Source organism: Ochlerotatus camptorhynchus, unplaced genomic scaffold (genome assembly GCF_037179485.1).
Source record: "Ochlerotatus camptorhynchus isolate MF236.1 unplaced genomic scaffold, CSIRO-AGI_Acam_v1.1 ptg000213l, whole genome shotgun sequence".
In the NCBI taxonomy this organism is placed as follows: Eukaryota; Metazoa; Arthropoda; class Insecta; order Diptera; family Culicidae; genus Ochlerotatus; species Ochlerotatus camptorhynchus.
In genome coordinates, this window is record NW_027040703.1 from 3,406,351 (window position 1) to 3,426,495 (window position 20,145).

Genomic DNA, 20,145 nt, shown 5'->3' on the forward strand with positions numbered 1-20,145 from the left:
TCCATCCTGCTTTGGATATATCTATCGCGAACGGATCTCAAATTCATTTTTATGAAACCTTTACTGCTTCTTCTTCTTCTTCTTTCCTTTATTTAACGTCGGTCTCTGTTCCGCAAGCTAGTGGCAATCAAGGGCCACCCACATTAGATCCGTTTGCGTTGCGTTGACACAAATTTGACAGTTAGACAATAGATTTAGCTGTCACTTTGCCGCAACGCGTTCGATCCGGATCTAATGTGCGTGGGCCTTCAATGACCATCCCACCGACCTCGACTGGGATTGAACCTGGACGCATTGGGGTGAGAAAACAGTCACGCTTACCACTACACCATCGGCGCCGGCAAAACCTTGACTGCCACTCGGCTCCATTTTCGGAAGACCGATCGACTGGAACGTGTTCAATGCTGAAAGGACGTGCTGTCAAATCAGTCTACTGATCATTCTTGTATGAAATTGATTCCAAACGTAAACAAACCCTGTAGGTTTCTTATGACTTGTTTACGTTTGGAACCAGTTATGCGAGGTAGGCGATGATTGTTCGTATTTGACCAGGCTTGATGAAGCCTCACTCGCGAGTTTAAAATGAGCCGAGCGTAGCATTTTTCTGAGGAGTAGAATGCCTACTGCCAAATCATTCCACTGAGCTTCAGAGCTTGTGAGCGATGGGGGATAAAATGAGAGTGAAGTTTGCTGCCATTCATGTTCATGCTTTCAATCACACGCTCGTACCAACCGGTGGCAACTAACGATCTTAAATTGGCTCACTACTTGACTAGTCTATTGGTCCCAAGCAAATCGATTAACATACCCCATTCTAGTCAAAATTCTAGTACTACTCTATGTTTGTTTTGATTCGCTATGAAAGTTTGACAGATATAAGGGGTGCATCGATTAGCTTGGGACCGAATAGAGTATCAAAAAAAATCAATACGAAACTATCGATTTGAAATTGGCTCACTACTTGACTAGCCTTATGGTCCCAAGCAAACGATTAACGTATCACCAACAATCAATATGAAACTAACGATCTTAAATTGGCTCACTACTTGACTAGTCTATTGGTCCCAAGCAAATCGATTAACATACCCCATTCTAGTCAAAATTCTAGTACTACACTATGTTTGTTTTGATTCGCTATTAAAGTTTGACAGATATAATGAGGGGTTCGTGGATTTTCCTATGTTTCGAGGGGTGCATCGATTAGCTTGGGACCGAAGAGAGTATCAGAGCTGAGCCAAAAAGTTGAGCACGTTTCTTCGGGACCTTCTAGTCTTAGAGTTACCTCTATGATCGTATCATAGAGGTAACTCTAAGACCAGAAGGTTCCGAAGAAACGTGCTCAACTTTTTGACTCAGCTCTGATACTCTCTTCGGTCCCTAGCTAATCGATACACCCCTCGAAACATAGGAAAATCCACGAACCCCTCATTATATCTGTCAAACTTTCATAGATAATCAAAACAAATATAGTGTAGTACTCGAATTCCGACTAGAATGGGATACGTTAACCATTTGCTTGGAACCAATAGGCTAGTCAAGTAGTGAGCCAATTTCAAATCGATAGTTTCGTATTGATTGTTGATCGTACTCTCACTCTGGGTGAACTCTGAGCTTCTTGCGTCGAACAAAAAAGTCATCCGGAGTCTCGAAAATCATCCTCTCGCTGAAGTTCACTCTCCCTCTCTCTCGAGGAGTATTTGTTTACTTCTTCTATATTCCTGCCACCACTCACTCGAGGTGATGGCTGGCTAAACTCGCAGGACAAGAGTGTTTTAAAACCTCCAGTGATTTTGTGGAGTTTCAGCAAGCCTATATTTGACAGCCACGTCCCCCTTGGTTCAATGACATCAGTCGCTCGCTATATTTGCCTTTTTCGCGACTGTGTTTGTGCTTCAGTACCGAAGTGCCTGCCTCCAAGAAAATCGCCTTGGTCTAACGCTACTCTCCGCAACCTGAAACGAGTGCGAGCTAGTGCTCTCCGCGCACGAAGAGAAAGGAAGCTGGGCTTCCGTCAAAAATGTTTCTCGGCAATGACGTAGTATTGACAACTGAGGACAAATGCAGCCTATTTGCTAGGCACTTCTTAAGCGGTTTCTCGAATGACTCCCCATCGGAAGCAGAAATTGAGCGAGCCGTCCGTGATGTGCCAACCGACGTCGTAAACATGGATGTTTTTGCCGTAGTTAAGTGAACCCTACACGATTGCTTTTATTGACAATAATCGTATTGTCAATACATTCAATATTGACGTCAATACATCGGTATTGACAATATTTCTGTATTCACATCATCAATATTAATGTCAATAATTCCCCTTCGCGTCAATATATTGATACGTGTGGGATTCGCTTTAGATGTACAAATGGTTCTCTCTGTGACGAGTAAAACCAAATCATCATTTTCACCAGTTCCAAGCGTTATTCCATTTGGTGTCCTAAAAAAAAATACTTCGATATCTTAGCTGCTCCGCTGTCCTTGCTCTTTTACCTGTCACTTCGTCAGCAGAAATTTCCCGCACTACGGAAACGCTCTACTATGTTCCCTGTTTTCAAGAAAGGAGGCAAACGCAATGTGGAAAACTACCGTGGGACTACCTCGCTCGGGGTTGAATCTAAGGTGTTTGAGTCGCTGATAAATGAGAGATTGCTTGCTTCCTACAAGCATTACATAAGTACATGTCAACATGGCTTCTTGCCTGGTCGCTCCGTGGAAACGAATCTCGTCAGCTTTACGTCGTTCTGTATGGAAAATGTATGCAAGAAACTTCAAGTGGATGCCATCTACACTGATCTTAAAGCTTTGTTCTGACAACACTGGCCGTGAATTTGGACGATGAGGTAGTAAGTTTGACAGATGAAGTGACGGATTGAAGAGAGGAGGATAGATAGATAGATAGAAGATAATCTGTCAAAGAACGGAAGGTAGAAATCACAAACAATACAGCATCGTTTAGAAAGTGCTTAAAAGTGAGTTTTTTAGTATTCTGTGCTTTGGATATTTGTAGAAAGTTTGTGGACAAATTTAGGTCAGTGGAGGTTACAAAACACGGAACGGCAAGCAGACGACTCACATATAGGTAAAACGAAAAAAAACACTGAATTTGTAATAGGCGAAAGAACATTTAAGAGCGGTCAAGGTAGAAGAAAGGTTGTTTGAAGGAGGAGGAACAACTAAAATTGTGAGTACTTTAACTAAAACCACAAACTGTAAACACGTACACTATATATTAAACGAATTCTTGCAGTTTGATCAACTTTATTTACGGTTGATTTACAAAAAAAACGGTTTTGTTTTTCTTTGATCCGAACAAGCTTCGTTTGATAGAGTTGTGCACGACGTTCTGCTAGCAAAGTTTGAAAAAATTGGATGTTCTACTTCCTTCTGCAGCTGCCTTAGATCGTACCTCGTGCAACGTGAAGTTACTGTATGCATTGGAATCTACTCATCGTACTGTAGGGTAGCACTTTGGGACCACTGCTCTTCTCTTAACTTGTGAACGATGTAACGTTCATTCTACTACGTGACTGTTTAGAACTACAAAACCTTCTTAAAATCTTTAATGATTGGTGTGAACGTAATGTTATGGTCCTGTGCGACTCAAAGTGCTTCGTAATTAGTTTCCGTCGAACAAGGACTGCCTTTTTGTTTGACTATAACGTTGCTGAGACTGCAGTTCAACGTGTCGATCACGTTAAAGACTTCGGTGTCATGTTGGATGAAAAGCTCACATACACTCGCCACTTCTCAACCACGATCGACAAAGCAAATCGACTGTTCAAGATCTCAAGGAATTCCGTGAACCTCTGTGTTTTAAAGCCCTTTACTGTTCATTGGTACGCTCACTACTGGAATTCGCGTGTGTTGTCTAAAATCCCTACCAGGCAGTATGGAGTGCACGATTCAAAGCTGTTCAACGCTAATTCGTCGGATACGCACTGCGCTATCTTCCTTGGAGTGACCCGCTGAATTTACCACCGTATACTGACCGCTATCCCCGAGTAGCACATGTCCGATACCAACAGTTGCAGAAACTTGTTTATGACTGGAATAAGTCGTATAGGAGTTTCCACAACCGATTTGCGACAAGTGTGCTAGTAGGGTCGTTTACTGGGTTTGGATACTCTTGCTCAAGTCTAAAGTCTTCAGCTAAAGTCTTGCTCGCAGAATATGATGCACCTGAATTACTGGTCAAAATTAATCTGTATGCTCCTGCCCGAACACTCCGTCCGAGAGTCTTGCTACATGAAGAAGTACATGCAACCAACTATGATGCAAACAGTTCCTTTGTCGCCATGATTCATCAATTCAGCGAAGTATCTGACCTATTTGATTTTGACATCAATGCCTCCACATTTCGTCATCGTTTGCTGCCGGCCAATTTTTAATTTTTAATGAGTGACTACATTTAGATTTAAGTGTTTCATTGAGACTACCAAGTCAGGTGGGCTATAATAATAATAAATAAATAAATAAATACAAACTTGCCCGCTACTGTTCGTGAAAGTAGGAAGAACTGGTTTTCTATACGAGATACACTTCTTTTCTTTGGCCAGAGTACACTGTAGACACGCATAGAGTAGTTAAATCACAACAGTGAGGTTCTTCATTGAAAGTCCGAAATGAGCAGCGATTATTTCAATTTCCCTTTTCATTTTGTTGATGCAAATTAGAGAACAGCTTTTAGTTTAAATACAAATCTACTGTGTTTTACGTAGCTATAGTAACCTCAAATGGTTTTCTATCAGTGGCCTCAAGAAAATCCATGCCTCATCAAGTGATTGCAGAATTATTAACAAATGAACAATTTGTGCGAAAATTGGCATGCCAACCCTGCCAGGAGATATTGGTGAGCGAAAGAGACGGCACCATTCGCAATGCTGCTGATTTGAACGATTATTTCCAAATCAGTCAGTCGGTTTGATGATCTCCACAAAGTGCGGCAGCGAGGGATCTATCAATTATGTTGGGTGACAATTGGTTATGGTGACAAATTTGTTTACTCGAAAGCGCTAAAACTTTGAAGGTCTCAATTTTGTTGTGAGCCACCATGGAAAAAATTGGCATTTCCTCTACAAACAATTGGTGCACCCCTCGCCTTTTAGTTACAAGCTAAGGCGCCAAAACGGAAGAGCATTGCGGGAAAAAAAATGGAAAACAACTCCTCCACTAATCTGCAGTGAGGCACTGGCTGTCACGCAGCAGCTTTCGATCACGCCTCACTAGTAAGTGTTTTGCGCTTCGAACGACCTGAGGTGTTTCGGGTGACACCTTGCTTTAATAACAGAAGAGTGCTAATACTGTCCAGATCTTGAACTTCGACGCTCTGCCAGAAAGGTCATCAACAGCACCATCACTCGACCTTCAGACTCCAAAGCCCTTCCCGGTGTTTCTGTCGGTGTCAATTGCATCCAAGGAAGTGAAACCACACCATATGGTCGTCGTCGTCGTCGTGATGCTACTTGCTCAAGGTTAACGTGGCGACCCCCGTTGCTCAAATGGACTCAAGATGCTGTGTGAACTCTTTAGGTCCAATCGTTATTATTGCTAGTCAGTGCCAGTTGACTTTTGAGGTGTAAGGAGGAAGTTTGTGCGTCTGCATCACCGGATTGCGGAAGACTTGAACGGCGAAAAGTGAGGTTTGTCGGTGCCTTGACACATGGAATGCATTTTAGACGATCGGAAGTCGTTGGAAGGAAGGTGATTTGGTTGCAATTTCTGGAGGCGGCTGGAAACTATCGAAGCTTCTCCCGGTGTGTGGAGTATCAGTGTTTGTTTGTGCGAGAGTGTGAGATAGATTAACGGGTGAGGAATTGAAATGTACCAGACTTAGCACGCAAATAGTTGAAAGGAAGGTTTGCATATTTATTGATGCCTATAATTTGTGCATTAGGATAATAAACGTCATTAATTGTGAGAGTTGCACGTACTAGAGTCGATGTCTTTTACAACAGAAAGGTTCTTTGTGAAAATTGAATTCTGTTGCGAAATACAACTTTTGAACTTGACCGAGTAGGTATATGTATCTCAAAATTAAACTTTAGTTTCAGACTTCATTGTTTCAGATAATTTGCTCTTTGGCTTGAAGGCTTTGTGCAATAATTTAAGAGTTTTACTCAAGCATTTGAGGTTGCTTTCATGATTATGAAGATATACATACAGTGGTTATTCAGAATGATGACGAAATTTGATCTTGCTGTAGAGTGGAGCCGCATGCAGGGAGAAGACCCAAGCTAGGATGGTGGCTACTTACATACATACATACATGAAGATATACATACAGTGGTGGCCTTTAAATTAGCGCAATAGGCAGATTTTCATACAAACTAGCCAACTTTGGCGGGGCCTCCCTTAGCTCAGTCGGTAAAGGCGCAGCTACAAAGCAAGACCATGATGGAGGTGGCTGGGTTCGATTCCCGGTTCGGTCTAGGAATTTTTCGGGTTGGAAAATTTCTCGACTTCCCTGGGCATAGAGTATAATTGGCATCGAGAGCAATCAATTAATAGCCGTGGAAGTGCATCTAGAACACTAAGTTGAGGACACGCAATAAGCTAATAAGCAATAAGCTAGAAGCTTGAAATGCAAATAAGAAGAAGCCAACTTTGGCATGTTGCAGTTATTGCGAGTACGTAATATCAAATTATGGGAAGCGCTTGCCGCAAATTGACGGGCTGGTTGAAAATGGCCAACTAATAAGCGCATTTATAATTCGAAATTTCCGAAGTCTAGTTCTGACCCACTTCCAGTAACTTTTGAAATATCCCAAGAAATAATTTGTAATCCCAACAGCTCTACTTTCAATTACCATAGAGCTGATTGGGAGCAATATCGAACATTTATGGAATATAACTTCGATCCAAACATTCCTTTGCAAACCAAAGATGAAATTAATTATGCTCTTGAATCTCTATAGTTCAAGCAAGAGCTGCCTAAGTACCAAAATGCGAGGTTAAATTCGATTCAATTATAATAGACGACGATCTTAAGCTCTTGATCCGTCTTAAAAATGTCCGTTAAAGACAATATCAAAGAACACACGATCCTGCCATGAAAGTTATCTGGCGGGATTTGCAAAAACAAATTAAAAGCGATTCTCTGCTCTGATGAACAAAACTTTTGAAAATAATGTTTCTTAATTAGACCCAAGTTCCAAGCCCTTTTGGAAACTCACAAAAATTTTGAAAAAATATCAAAAGCCTAAGCCAATCAATACGATTTTAAATTGGCTCACTACTTGACTAGCCTATTGATCCCAAGCAAATCGATTAACGTACCCCATTCTAGACGAAATTCTAGTACTACACAATGTTTGTTTTGATTCGCTATGAAAGTTTGACAGATAAAATGAGGGGTTATTGGATTTTCCTATGTTTCGAGGGGTGAATCGATTAGCTTGGGACCGTAGATAGTACCAGAGTTGAGCCAAAAAGTTGAGCACGTTTCTTCGGGACCTACTAGTCTTAGAGTTACCTCTATGGTTGTACCGTCTTACGTTCAACTCAAACATCTTTAGGATCTTAAGCTAAAACTAGCTTAATGAAGATCCCAACCCCTGGACCGAAACGTTGACGATGATAAAACTGTAAACCTTTTGCTTGAAGGCTGAAAGCCAAACAAAATGACTAATTCTTCAAGAGCTACCCTGAAGTTAATGAAACAGCTTTAAAGATCTCAGCACTTCATTAATGATATCAAGACCTGCATTTCTTTGCGGTTATTAAAAGTTACCGAATTTTACCTGTAGATAATTGAACTGCCCTGAAGTTCTTTGGTCTATCCTGAACCCCCCACAATTTTCAGGATGTTTTTGATACGTGAAGCTCATAAGACTTTTATTAGAATATCAAAAGTACCCTGAATTTTCCTGAATTTTGAAGAAGTTCATGAATTTTCTCTTACGTTTCCTATTTTTTCAAATAGTTCTCGAAGATTTCTGATCTTCCTCAAAACATGTTGAAACATGTTTGAAAAGAATGAAACTGCCTAAAAATCTTGAAACTTCTCTAAAGTTTCCTGGTCTTCTTTGAAGATGTCGGAACTTTAAGTAAGTTTAAGAAAATTTCCTGCGTTTATTGGTGCTCCTGTAAAGTTACTTTACAGGGCTCTGCATTTTCGAAACAAAGAAAAGAAAATGAAATCTCCGCAGAATCACTTCATTTCGAGCAATATCATTTTCATTTTGAACAAGGCATTATAGTACGTTTATACTACAGAGTTATAACATGTTATAGCGCTATCTTGATGGTGGTTTCTGTGTTGCAATTATTTGACAACCATTATAACATGTTATAACTCTCCAGTCTGGGCAGCATTTAAGTCATTGTGTTTCTTGTTATCAAGTCACGATGAACGTTCCTCCTTTCAAACATGGATTGACTATCGCTTGTTTCGTTCTTAAAATGCTGCAGTTCATTTCATTTGAAGCAAATACTTGTTTCAATTGACGCAATGAATGACTCTAAAACTGCTTCCTTCGTTTCTTTCCTTCACTTCAATTCGGGTTCATTCGACTTGTCACGCATCGTGTCGTCAAGCATCAAAATATAGTATCCGCACAATATCGATTGCCGATAGGGATGGCATCCGGATTATATGTAGTAATAATATATTATTTTATATTAGACGAAAATTAAATTAACGAGGCCATTCTGGAGTCCAAGATGGCGGCCATCGGGGTCAGGAAAAGTCTCAAATACCCTACCCTATGGGTATTTTCGGAACGGAGACGACGTGAAGGTGCCGAAAATCGATATCCTTAGGATGTCAGAAAAAGTGTCAAATACCCTACAATAGTGGCCATTGGTTTTTTGAAGTGGATACCCTAAGATATGGGTATTTTCGGAACGGGAACAACGCGTAGATGTCAAAAATCGTTATTCGACGCCAGTTTCATAAAACGTGTCAAACACCCTAAGATATGGGTCTTTTCGGAACGGGGACAACGTGTAGATGCCGAAAAACGATATCCGATGCTATTTTGGAATCCAATATAGCGGCCATCGGGTTTCACAAAAAGTGTCAAATACCCTAAGATCTGGGTATTTTTTGGCACAGGGACGACGCGTAGGTACTTGGATTTCAAAATGGCGTCAGATATAAATTTCCGGCCTATAGACGCCATCCCGATTCCAAAAATACCTATATTGATAAGTATTTCACAATATTTCCCATTTGTTCTGAAATCGGAAGCCACCATCTTGGATTTCTAAATGGCGTTGCAAATCAATTTTCGATCTACAGCAAAATTTAATTTTAATATTACATCCAAGAGCATGCACTTCAATCATGTCGAAAATCTCATGTAATTTTTTTTTGTTTCAAAAATAAACCAAAGCAGTAAAAGCAGCGTAATGTCAGTTCATGCACTGCACAGTGGGCAAAAATTGACAAAACCGCGACTAAATTGAATATCGCGGCTGCCAAACGGTGTTATACATATTTTCAAAGGAAAAACTCTGCTGAATCGATTGGCGGTAGTCTCATTGGCCGGAGACTTTTGCGTACCGAGATAGAAGGCCGGGATCAACCCGAGTTCCCGGTAAAGTAGGAAATTCCACTATCTATCAACATAAAGGGTGATACGGTCAAAATTTGGTCAAGGGAAAACGCGTGTAAATCGGTGAAATCGTTTATTTAAAAAATCAAATTAAATTTCTTTTTCAAGTTCAATTAGTATAAAATTCAGGAAAAATATTCAGTTAGGCTTCCGCTTTTCCAAATCCGAATTGCCGGGCCTTACGCTTGACCCCTGCCATCAGATTTTGTACAGCCACCTTGTCCACCTTCTTCGCCGCAGAAAGCCAGTTTGCCTTGAACTGCTGCTCGCCCTTAGCCATTTTTTTGGTCTTCTTTAGGTTCCGCTTGACAATAGCCCAGTATTTCTCAATTGGGCGGAGCTCTGGCGTGTTGGGAGGGTTCTTGTCCTTGGGAACCACCTGCACGTTGTTGGCGGCGTACCACTCCATGGCATTTTAACCGTAATGGCAAGATGCCAAATCCGGCCAAAACAGTACGGAACAACCGTGTTTCTTCAGGAAAGGCAGCAGACGTTTATTCAAACACTCTTTCACGTAAATTTCTTGGTTGACAGTCCCGGAAGCTATGAAAATGCTACTTTTCAAGCCACAGGTACAGATGGCTTGCCAAACCAGATATTTCTTTGCGAACTTTGACAGTTTCATGTGCTTGAAAACATCTGCTACCTTTCCCCTTCCTTTTGCCGTATAAAACTCCTGTCCCGGAAGCTGCTTGTAGTCGGCTTTGACGTAGGTTTCGTCGTCCATTACCACGCAGTCAAACTTCGTCAGCATCGTCGTGTACAGCCTCCGGGATCGCGCTTTGGCCGTCGTATTTTGTTTATCATCGCGATTTGGAGTCACTACCTTCTTGTAAGTCGATAGTCCGGCTCGTTTTTTGGCTCGATGCACGGTTGTAGACGATACACCCAGCTTATTTGCGGCATCTCGGAGAGAGAGGTTAGGGTTTCGCTTGAAACTACCGGCAACTCTCTTTGTCGTCTCAGCGGCTTCCGGTTTTCGATTTCCCCCCGATCCAGACTTCCTGGCTGTCGACAAACGTTCCCCAAACACTTTAATTACATTTGTAACGGTTGATTTGGCAACTTTTAGCGATTTTGCCAACTTTGCGTGCGAGTAGCTCGGATTTTCGCGATGCGCGAGCAAAATTTTGATACGCTGCTCTTCTTGCTTGGACGGCATTTTGACAACTGAAGAGTGAATTCCAAAATCAAAATAGGAGCAACATTCTACACACACACACCTTCAAAATGAGGGGTGTTCAGGTTTTTTAAATGCAAAATTGAAAGAAATACGTCAAGTTGATATTGACCAAATTTTGACCGTATCACCCTTTAATTTTACACTTTACTTAACGTATATTACTGGACATTGATAGTACTAAGTATACATGGTGTAAAGACACCATAAACGTCCTCAGGGAAACTCTACTGGCCTAATGGAGGATCCGGAACGACTGATAATGTGGCCACATTATAAAAAATGTCCTAGAACCTTGTGATTTTTTCTATGTTGTTCAGAATCAAGAGATCAAAGCGTATTTAATATGGAAACTTTATTGGGGTATAGTGGCCAAATTCTGGTTCTCTGGATAATCTGGATTGACCGATAAAGTGGCCACATTATAAAAATTGTCCTAGAACCTTGTGGTTTATTCCATATTGTTCAAAATCACGAGATCAAAGCGTATTTAACTTGGAATAAATATTTTGGAATATAGTTGCCATATCCTGGTTCCCCGGATAAATGTGGATTGACCGATAAAGTGGCCACTTTATAAAAATTGTCCTAGAACCTTGCGATTTTTTCTATGTTTGTTCAGAATCATGAGATCAAAGCGAATTTAATAAAGAATTTAAATTTTGGGGTAAAGTGGCCATATCTTGGTTTTCCAGATAATCTGGATTGACCGATAAAGTAGCCACATTATAAAAATGGTGAAGCGTATTTAACTCTGGAGATAATCTGGATTGACCGGATAATCTGGATCCCCTTCATCTTCTACACCGCTATCCATATAATATTGTGCCACTTCCTCCATGTATTTCACATCCTTACTACCAAATGCTACTTTCGAACCTTCTTTGTGGTATGTTAGATACGATAACTTCGGATCGGACCATGCTAATGCCGTTGACATTCTATCTGATAAATTTGCCTCGGGAGACATTTTTCTAGCAAGATTTGGCCTGCAAAATTTATGGCGCTTGTGCCCCGGATGGGCCTAGTTAAGTCTTTTAATTTTACGCGTATCACAATACCTACATTGAAACTTTTTCCAACTTGTGCGGTAGACAAATGCTGAACAGTTTAGATTATACGACCTGCTTTATCGGTCTATCGGGATTATTCGGAGGACCAGGATATGGCCATTGGATCCCAAACTATAAATTTCATATTAAATACGATTTCATCTCGTGATTCTGAACAAACAACATTTCTAGAACAATTTTCATAATGTGGCTACTTTATAGGTCAATCCAAATTATCCGGAGAACCAGATATGGCCACTTTATTCCAAAATTTAAATTCTTTATTAAATTCGTTTTGATCTAATGATTCTGAACAAACAAAGAAAAAATCGCAAGGTTCTAGGACAATGTTTATAATGTGGTCACTTTATAGGTCAATCCAGATTATCTGGTGAACCAGGATATCCAAAATATGTATTCTAAGTTGAATACGCTTTGATCTATTGATTCTGAACAAAATAGAAAAAATACAAGCTTCTAGGACATTTTTTATAATGTCACACTTTATCAGTCGTTCCGGATCCTCCTTTAGGCCAGTAGAGTTTCCCTGAGGGCGTATATGGTGTCTTTACACAATATATACTTAGTACTATCAATTTCCAGTAATATACGTTAAGTAAAGTGTAAAATTATGTCGATAGATAGTGGAATTTCCTACTTTACCGGGAACTCTGGTTGATCCCGCCCCTCTATCTCGGTACGCAAAAGTCTCCGGCTAATGAGACTAATATAATATAAAATACCACCAATCGATTAAGCAGAGTTTTTCCTTTGAGTATATGTATAACATGTTGACTGAAACGGTTTGGCAGCCGAGATATTCAATTTAGTCGCGGTTTTGTCAATTTTTGCCCACTGTGCACTGTATTAATGATTCACTTTGATGTGATATTAAAATTATTTTTTGTTGTGCGATTTAAAAAAAAAACCATATTGATGGGTAAACAAACCATCCGACAATGCTAAATTTGATATCCACAGATCGATGATCGATCGCACAGATCGATGATCGATCGCACAGATCGATGCGCATACGCTTAAATCAACGAAACTCATAAAAACTGCGCGAATTTGAATCGAACAGCTTCGCTTCAATGCAAAAGTTAGTTCATTTGACAATGAAAGAATAAATGAACACGTCAAGCCAAAACAAACAGCATGAAAACTGATCGAAAGTGGTTCTCTTGATGTTGACGGGGATCTGCTCGAAGAGAAGACAGAATGACTTTCAATTGAAAGTGATGGTTTACAGCTTCATCGTCACATGACGATTTTCGATTGAAAGTGATTTTATGGGGCCCTGGTAAAGTTCTTATATTTTACTTAAAGTTACCTAGAGAACCATCCAGTTCTGCTCTGAAATAAAAGGAACATTCCTAAAAATCTTTGAACTTCCCTGGAAATCCCTAACCTTCTTTGAAATTCACAAAATAAGAGTTTTGTAAAATTTTCAATACTCAATCACTTTATCAATTTTCAATAGGTCACTATTGAAAATTACACAAATGTTCAACTGTTGCAATGGTGATTAAAATTATCACCGATTACCTGCAAAAAAGCGCTTTCCCTAACACAGATTTCAAAATCGAATTCCCTCCGGTCTCGCCGAACGGTGCGCTTATTCAATCACCGTGTTTGGTGGTGTCCGGCTGGTCGTCATCATCATGAGCAGCAGCAGTGCTTTCGGCGCGTGGCGTTGAACATTGCTCTCCAGTACACAACGCAAGGCTGCCCGCAAGCAGCGATCTGCAAACCACATGAGCGTCCATTCACCGAAGAAGGATGAAGAAGCCGCACCGCTACTGATCGGATTCAGTTGCTCGTCATGAGCCACTGCGGACCATCTATGCCAAACGCGTTACCCTCATTCCAAACAACATACAGCTCACCAGCATCATCCGTGTTGAACACCCTAATAGCTCAGCATTATTAAACCATCACGGCAAAACGGTTCTTTTCAGGACCACCATAAATTATTGTTTTTGAACAGTTAATTTTCATTGAGCATTCGCTCGCCTTGTTGCCAGCCACATCACCCCCAAAGCTCTTTGATAATGTACCCAGCAACCAAACGTTTGTGGTCAAATGCGTAACAGTATTGAAGTGGTATATACAAATTCTCGCAATGACCGAATACCACATGACCATTAGACTGAGGCAAAATTTGAAATTCTTGCTCAACAGTGTTCAAACGGTTCCAATTTGAAGTCATTTAGTAAGAAAATGGCTTGGCACAAATCAGTTGAAGTTTATATGAAAATTACTATGGGAAAACCAAATTCTGTTTTCATATCTATCTAATAATTTACTCTATTACTCTGCTGTAAAAATTGATAGCTGTAGTTGTAGTTAGTTTTCACAGCTACAACTTTGTTCAAAACCATTTTTCGATAAAATGTAAGGATCAAAAGTTAATAATCATTACGTCACTACCCAAGTAACCAAAAGTTCTGATAAAAGGCTATTTATGGGTTTAGCACCTTGGTTGAAGGTGGTCTATAGTGGTTCCGGCACCATATTTGAAGAGCATTCCAAGCAGTCTCTGGCGGAACTTGAACGGAACTTTTAGAAAACAAATTTAAAAAGGTTTTTGTCCTCTACACCAATTCTATATTTAGTTCGCACTTTTATGAAAGTTATTTCTAAAGGCAGGTATTAATGTGCATTGATTTATCAGCATTAGTAGTAGTAATGGAGCTGTTTGAAGAATTAAACCCAGTCCTTCTGCGTGAGAGTCTCAGCACGAACCACTACGTCATCTGAAATATATTAAAGTGAGCTGTTGTCCCGCTTATTGTTGGTGTTTTCTGAGCCAGCTGACTAACTTGAATACGAAACACAACACCTTGATGAATTTAAATTGGTGTTTGCCCGCATGGTATTCCATCACACTTGTGGCGCAGTGGTTAGTGATCGTAGATCACATGCCGAATACACGGGTTCGAATCCAGGAAATTACTTTTTAATTTTTTTTTTATAGAATGTTGCATAAATATAAGAATTATGATTTATTCGGGCCACTGATTATTTCATATTTACGTACATTAAATTTTGTTACAAAAAAAGATTTGTGCGGATTGCTTCATGTGGCTTGAAAGTTCTGTCGGAACTTTATTTGAACTTTATGGAACTTGAAAGTTCTGTCGGAACTTTATTTGAACTTTATGTAACTTGAAAGTTCTGTCAGAACTTTATTCGAACTTTATGGAACTTGAATGTCCTGTCGGAACTTTATTTGAACTTTATGGAACTTGGAAGTGTTGAATGTGGAACTTTTGGTTACTTGGGTATTTTCTTATGATTATACTCAATCAACTGCTCAGCAGGCAACATTGGTGTTTCTGGCGCGTAGAATAGAGCTAAAACATCATGGCTACTATGTCACACTGCAGAATACAGTGTTGCCCAAAGTGGCCTGGGATCAAACAGTTGCTTGATGATGCCATAAGATTATTAATCTCTTAAACAATTAATAACTATTTAATTTAATGTTTGGCTGAAAAACAATATTGCGCAATGTTGTAGCTGAAAAAATTTCCTATAAGAATAGCCATAGAAATTTTTAACGGTGCAATATGGAAGAAGTATAGAAGACTACGAAGAAAAAGTTTGGTTTCCCTATAGTAATTCCAATATAAACTTCGAATGGTTTGTGCCCAGTCAGTTTCTAACCAAATCAGTTCAAACCTTGGGAGACTAATCTAGACCCGATTTGGAACCGCTTGAGCACTGTGGAGCGAAAATGTCAAATTTTGCATCAGTCTAATGACCATGTCGTCTTCTTCTTATTCGCATTTCAACTTTATTCCTTAGCGCATATTAGCTTATTGTGTGCTCTCAACTTAGTGTTCTAAATGCACTTCCACAGTTATTAATTTAGAGCTTTCGATGCCAATACCAATGCATGAATTTGTATATTGTATGGCAAGCACAATGATACTCTATGCCCAGGGAAGTCGAGAAAATTTCCAACCCGAAAGATTCCCTCGACCGGACCGGGGATCGAACCCGCCGCCTCCGGCTACATGACCATGACCTTGTCGATTAACTAGAAACCCTTCAAACTAAAGTAAGGTTTTCACCAGGACGCTAGAAAAGCAAACAAATCTTGAATTTATATGATTGGTCGCACAGCAAAAAAAATATTTTGATATCACATCAAAGTGGATGCACTTCAATCGTTCAATGGTGTGTTATAATGCAGTTCTTCTAATGCAACAACCACCCTACTGCTTTCTCTCTGAGATGATCACGTTGGTCATGACGAGAGGAGCAACACAATAGTTGGGTAAAGAAGAACTGCATTATAACACACCATCGACTAGAAATGCTCTCGCAACGTGGGGCTTTAGGTAGTGATGAAAACATCGCTAGAACTATTCCACAGCCGCAGTCAGTTTATGAGCAAAAAGAGGGACGCACATTTTTGCCTGTGGACTTGGAGACATACTTCAAGTCCCCGCGTACATCGTACGGGTTAGGCAAAAATGTGCGTCTATCTTGAAAAACTGTCGCATTAATGGCCCTTCGCTCATTTTCAACTTCTATTCAATTTTCATACTGCCGTACTCTAACGGAACTATCTACATACCCTCTACTAAAGATCATTCTCTAGCTAATAAATCATCACACTAAAGCTTCATGTTAGCATTTCCAACCAACTCTTCTGAATTCAATTTTTTTTTTTTTTTTACATTTTCATCGGAATTCTCAGAAGAAACCCTTTGAAAAAATTCACAGAATTCATTTCAAAATCCTCTTTGCAACTCACTCCTTCCCTTGTAATTCTACTCACATTGAAAGTTTCATGAGAATTAATTTGCAGTTCTCCTGAAAATATGTTTGGCAAACTCTCCTGCTATTATTTTCGGATTTCCTTGAAAGTTCTTCTGGAATTATTCACCGATTTAATTGAAATCGTCCATTTAGTATTCTCCTAAAGTTCCCAAGGAATTATGCTCTAGATTCATTTTTCTCAGATTGTTCTTGGATTTTTTCGTAGGTGTTCCCAGAAGTTCTACTCAGAATTATCATGGAATAATCCTCAGAGATGTTAATGAGTCTTCATTAATATGCACTTTGATTCCAATTCAGCATTTTCTTGTAATTCTACTCAAAATTATCTAAGGTTTCACATGAAACCTGTAATTCTTCAGAACTATCTTAAAAGCAGATTGCACTTGTGTTTTTCTCATAGATTTTTCCCCAATTACCTTGGAATTATAATTAAATACGCTATGGAAATAATTCGACCGTTTAATTTTTGTGGAAATAAACGATACAATATTTTTGAATGAATAATGTCATCTAAATTAGGTCCTGAATCACAAATATATTTTTCTGCGCGATATCATTACTCTTCTGTATTAAAATGAGTTTCTTGTAATCAAATTAGTCTATTTTGTTAGTACTGTTAATGTAGACATGAACACAGATTCTGATCTTTATTTTTAAAACAAATCGTCAATTTTCAAGAAAACCTTAAATTTCTGAACATCAACGAATGTAGCTTCGAATCACCACTTCCAGATCTCCAGACCTTTCAACTGGCTTCCGATGGACGTCCCCAAAATAATCTCCCCTTCTAATCCAGCATTAATTCACATTCAGCTCCGAAAATGTCCTTCCTGCGCAACATTCGTAACAATCTGACCAACAGCGGCCATCGGAGTGGAAAATCCACCAAACCTGCACCGGTAGCAGCGCCAGCCCGAAGTATCATCAGTGAACGGAACAACAACCGCAGCGGAAACGAATCCGAACGATACGGCTATGACACGTACGGTTCGCGCAGGGATAGCGGCACCAGCCGACGGGGCAGCAATTCGACGACGCTGAAGCGGGATTCAAAGTACGGCAAAGAGTCTCCGGCACCGATCATCGTCTACGTGGACAAGTATGAGAAGGTAAAGAAGCCCGCCGGAATCCTAAGGAAGAATACATTCACCAAGGGTGACCGAGAAGATAGCGGGCGGTTCGGGAATGCGATCAGTCGCAGCGACACGTTCACCATCAATGAGCTGGAGGATGAGAAGGCGAGGACCAGTACTTATACGAAAAAGAAGAATAAGGGTGAGTTTTTAAGCTTTTTTTCAGTTGAGTTTAGGTTTTTAGAGATAACCAAATGCTTATCAACAGATAAATCTCCGGAATCCACTGTATCCAAGAACATGGAGCACGAATCTCAGGAGAACATCCCTGTAGTGGTTGATACTCGTACGTTTCGGAAGAAATCGTTGAAATCGTCCAAGCCTGTACAGAAGGTGGAAAGTTTCATGAAAAGGGTCGAAAAGAGTCTATTCAAACAGGACTCCAAGAAGAATGTCCGAAAGGATTCCAACTCTTCGGTCGGTGCGTATGTCCCGCAGTTTCGAGACATTGGCATCAACTGCAAGCTGGACGAAGAGGACAAACAAAAGACTAGAAAGAAACGTACCGGGTCACGGGATTCGCTGTTGGAAACAGCTAATCTAGAGCACAGTTCATCGTCACAAAGAAGTTACCGAGAAAGAAGTTCAACGCCCCTGCAGCATAAGAATCGGGCGAGAAGTGCTTCTCCCACGAAGAGGTATGCTACGTATGATCGTAAAGAGAATATCAACAGTCGTGATGAGCCACCTGCTATACCGGAAAGACTTCGCAGAGGTCATGAGCGTAGTTCATCGCCGTTCGAAACCTTAGAATTGAAATCCAAGTCGGCAAACAACAGTTATCTAAAGGCTCGTCAGAAAGAAATCGAAATGGGCTACAGCACCGTGAACAAGAAAGCTCAAAATCGTAGTCCCGATCAAAACAAATCCATTCTTGTCAATACGACTCGTACCGATCGATACGATCCGGATCATGGTCGAAGCTACACTGTTACAACTAGCACTCACCGTGTCGAGTTTGACCGGCCACCTCAGTTCCGGTCCGATACCTACAACACTCTTAAGGAAGAATACGAACAAGTGAATCGCAAACCCGTTGGCATAGCCAGTCCACGGCTGAGCACGGATCGGCCAGCCAAACATGAAACGCAACAGTCTCCACCCAAACCACCTCGGAAGGATTCAACTGAGCTACCGAAGTACACCTTCGGTACCAACCTTCAAGAGCGACGAAGTCGCTTCCAGCAGTTCCAAAAGTCGTTCAAGAAAATGGATGACGAGAGCAGCGTGGTGACCGTCCAGCAGAGCTTCTTCGTACCAATCTAAAACTCTCGATTTGAAACTAACTAACCGGTCGGCCCCGGAACGACAAAGACTTGCTAATGTATGCGCTTTCTTCTTGTAGGATTCGAGTACTAATTAAGCTACTAGCGAAAAAAGAATAAAAATTTACGATGCTCCCCGCAGGAGAGAGTTCAGTTTGATTCGAAACTCCCAATCAGGTGATGTCATACATCGGAACGACTTCCAGTCGTTGATCCAGTTTCCCTATATGGAACCAACGCTAATTCAAGATCAATTCCCACATGCGGAATGACGACATCGGTAAAACGATGACGAAGCATTCGGCCGAATGAAGTTTTGCTCCGTTTTTGGTTTAGCAGTGCGTGGGAGATTGTTCGCTGTAGACTAAATACATGCGCGCAATGACTGCGGATCGATTGAGGGATTGGGTTTCTTTCGGTCTGAGTCCACGACCGAGTATGGAAAGGGCAGCTTTTCCGGTCATTGAAATGTGTGACATCGCACTAATTGAGCTAGCTTTGACGGGGGGTTAACTGACGGATTCAGAAGTTGAAATGGCTAATTCTTTGCCTTGCTCGGATATTGAACAGATTGAGCTAAATTACATCTACTTACTGGCTTATTATGAGCCTGCTTTAACATACTATTTTGTTTTTTTTTTTAATTAGAGTTGTTTTGAGCTTTTGCATAATCATTTATAAGCAACTATATTGTGGCTACAGACTGGTTCGGTAGGTTACCTATTTCTAACTTGAATCAACACATTTCATAGGTACTGCATGGTCACATAATAATTCAAAAACAAGATCAATAATTGTCACATTGGCCACACCCGGGCATGTTTAGGGTGTTCCCAGCGTGTTCTTAAACCATAGCAAAAGAGCTCACAGTAAATAAAGGCCTAATGTCACTGGCATAACAAATCCAAGCATCACTCGTTGGCATGTGGACATATAAAAAAGTGGGGCAGCTTAGCCACCTTAAGAAAATCATCACGAATGATACCAAATTCAGAGGAAAGTTCAAATGATTAGTATCCAAATTGATAGTTCTAAGCCCTATTTACATCATCAATACAAATAGAATATTAAAAGTAAACTTTTAAATCTTTTGGAAGAAGATTTTTAAAATGTTTGTTTTGTAGCCGAAGCTTCCGTTGGAGTTAAATGAGCACCCAATCGGGA

The 20,145-nt window shown here is 40.4% G+C and overlaps 2 protein-coding genes across 3 annotated transcripts in view; both read left to right on the top strand.

Moving 5' to 3' along the window:
* The window catches only part of Lmpt (Limpet), a 512,992-nt gene that overhangs the window by 50,128 nt on the left and 442,719 nt on the right, over window positions 1-20,145 (top strand). The window lies entirely within an intron of this gene.
* Window positions 5,219-19,122, top strand: LOC135703440 (serine/arginine repetitive matrix protein 2-like). Of its 2 annotated transcripts, none has more exons than XM_065224677.1 (3): window positions 5,219-5,636; window positions 17,397-17,858; window positions 17,925-19,122. In XM_065224677.1, exons 2-3 carry the CDS (start codon window positions 17,405-17,407, stop codon window positions 18,980-18,982), a joined length of 1,512 nt encoding a protein of 503 aa, XP_065080749.1. In that variant the 5' UTR covers window positions 5,219-5,636; window positions 17,397-17,404; the 3' UTR covers window positions 18,983-19,122. The 2 variants fall into 2 exon arrangements, with proteins under 2 accessions (XP_065080749.1, XP_065080750.1); XM_065224678.1 differs by having other exon boundaries at window positions 5,219-5,631.

What these genes read in the sequence shown, in the direction of transcription:
- LOC135703440 (XM_065224677.1), top strand. Translation starts at nt 17,405, where the DNA reads ATGTCCTTCCTGCGCAACATTCGTAACAATCTGACCAACAGCGGCCAT. An exon ending in TACGAAAAAGAAGAATAAGG is followed by an intron (nt 17,859 to 17,924) that starts GTGAGTTTTTAA and finishes GCTTATCAACAG; the next exon opens with ATAAATCTCCGGAATCCACT.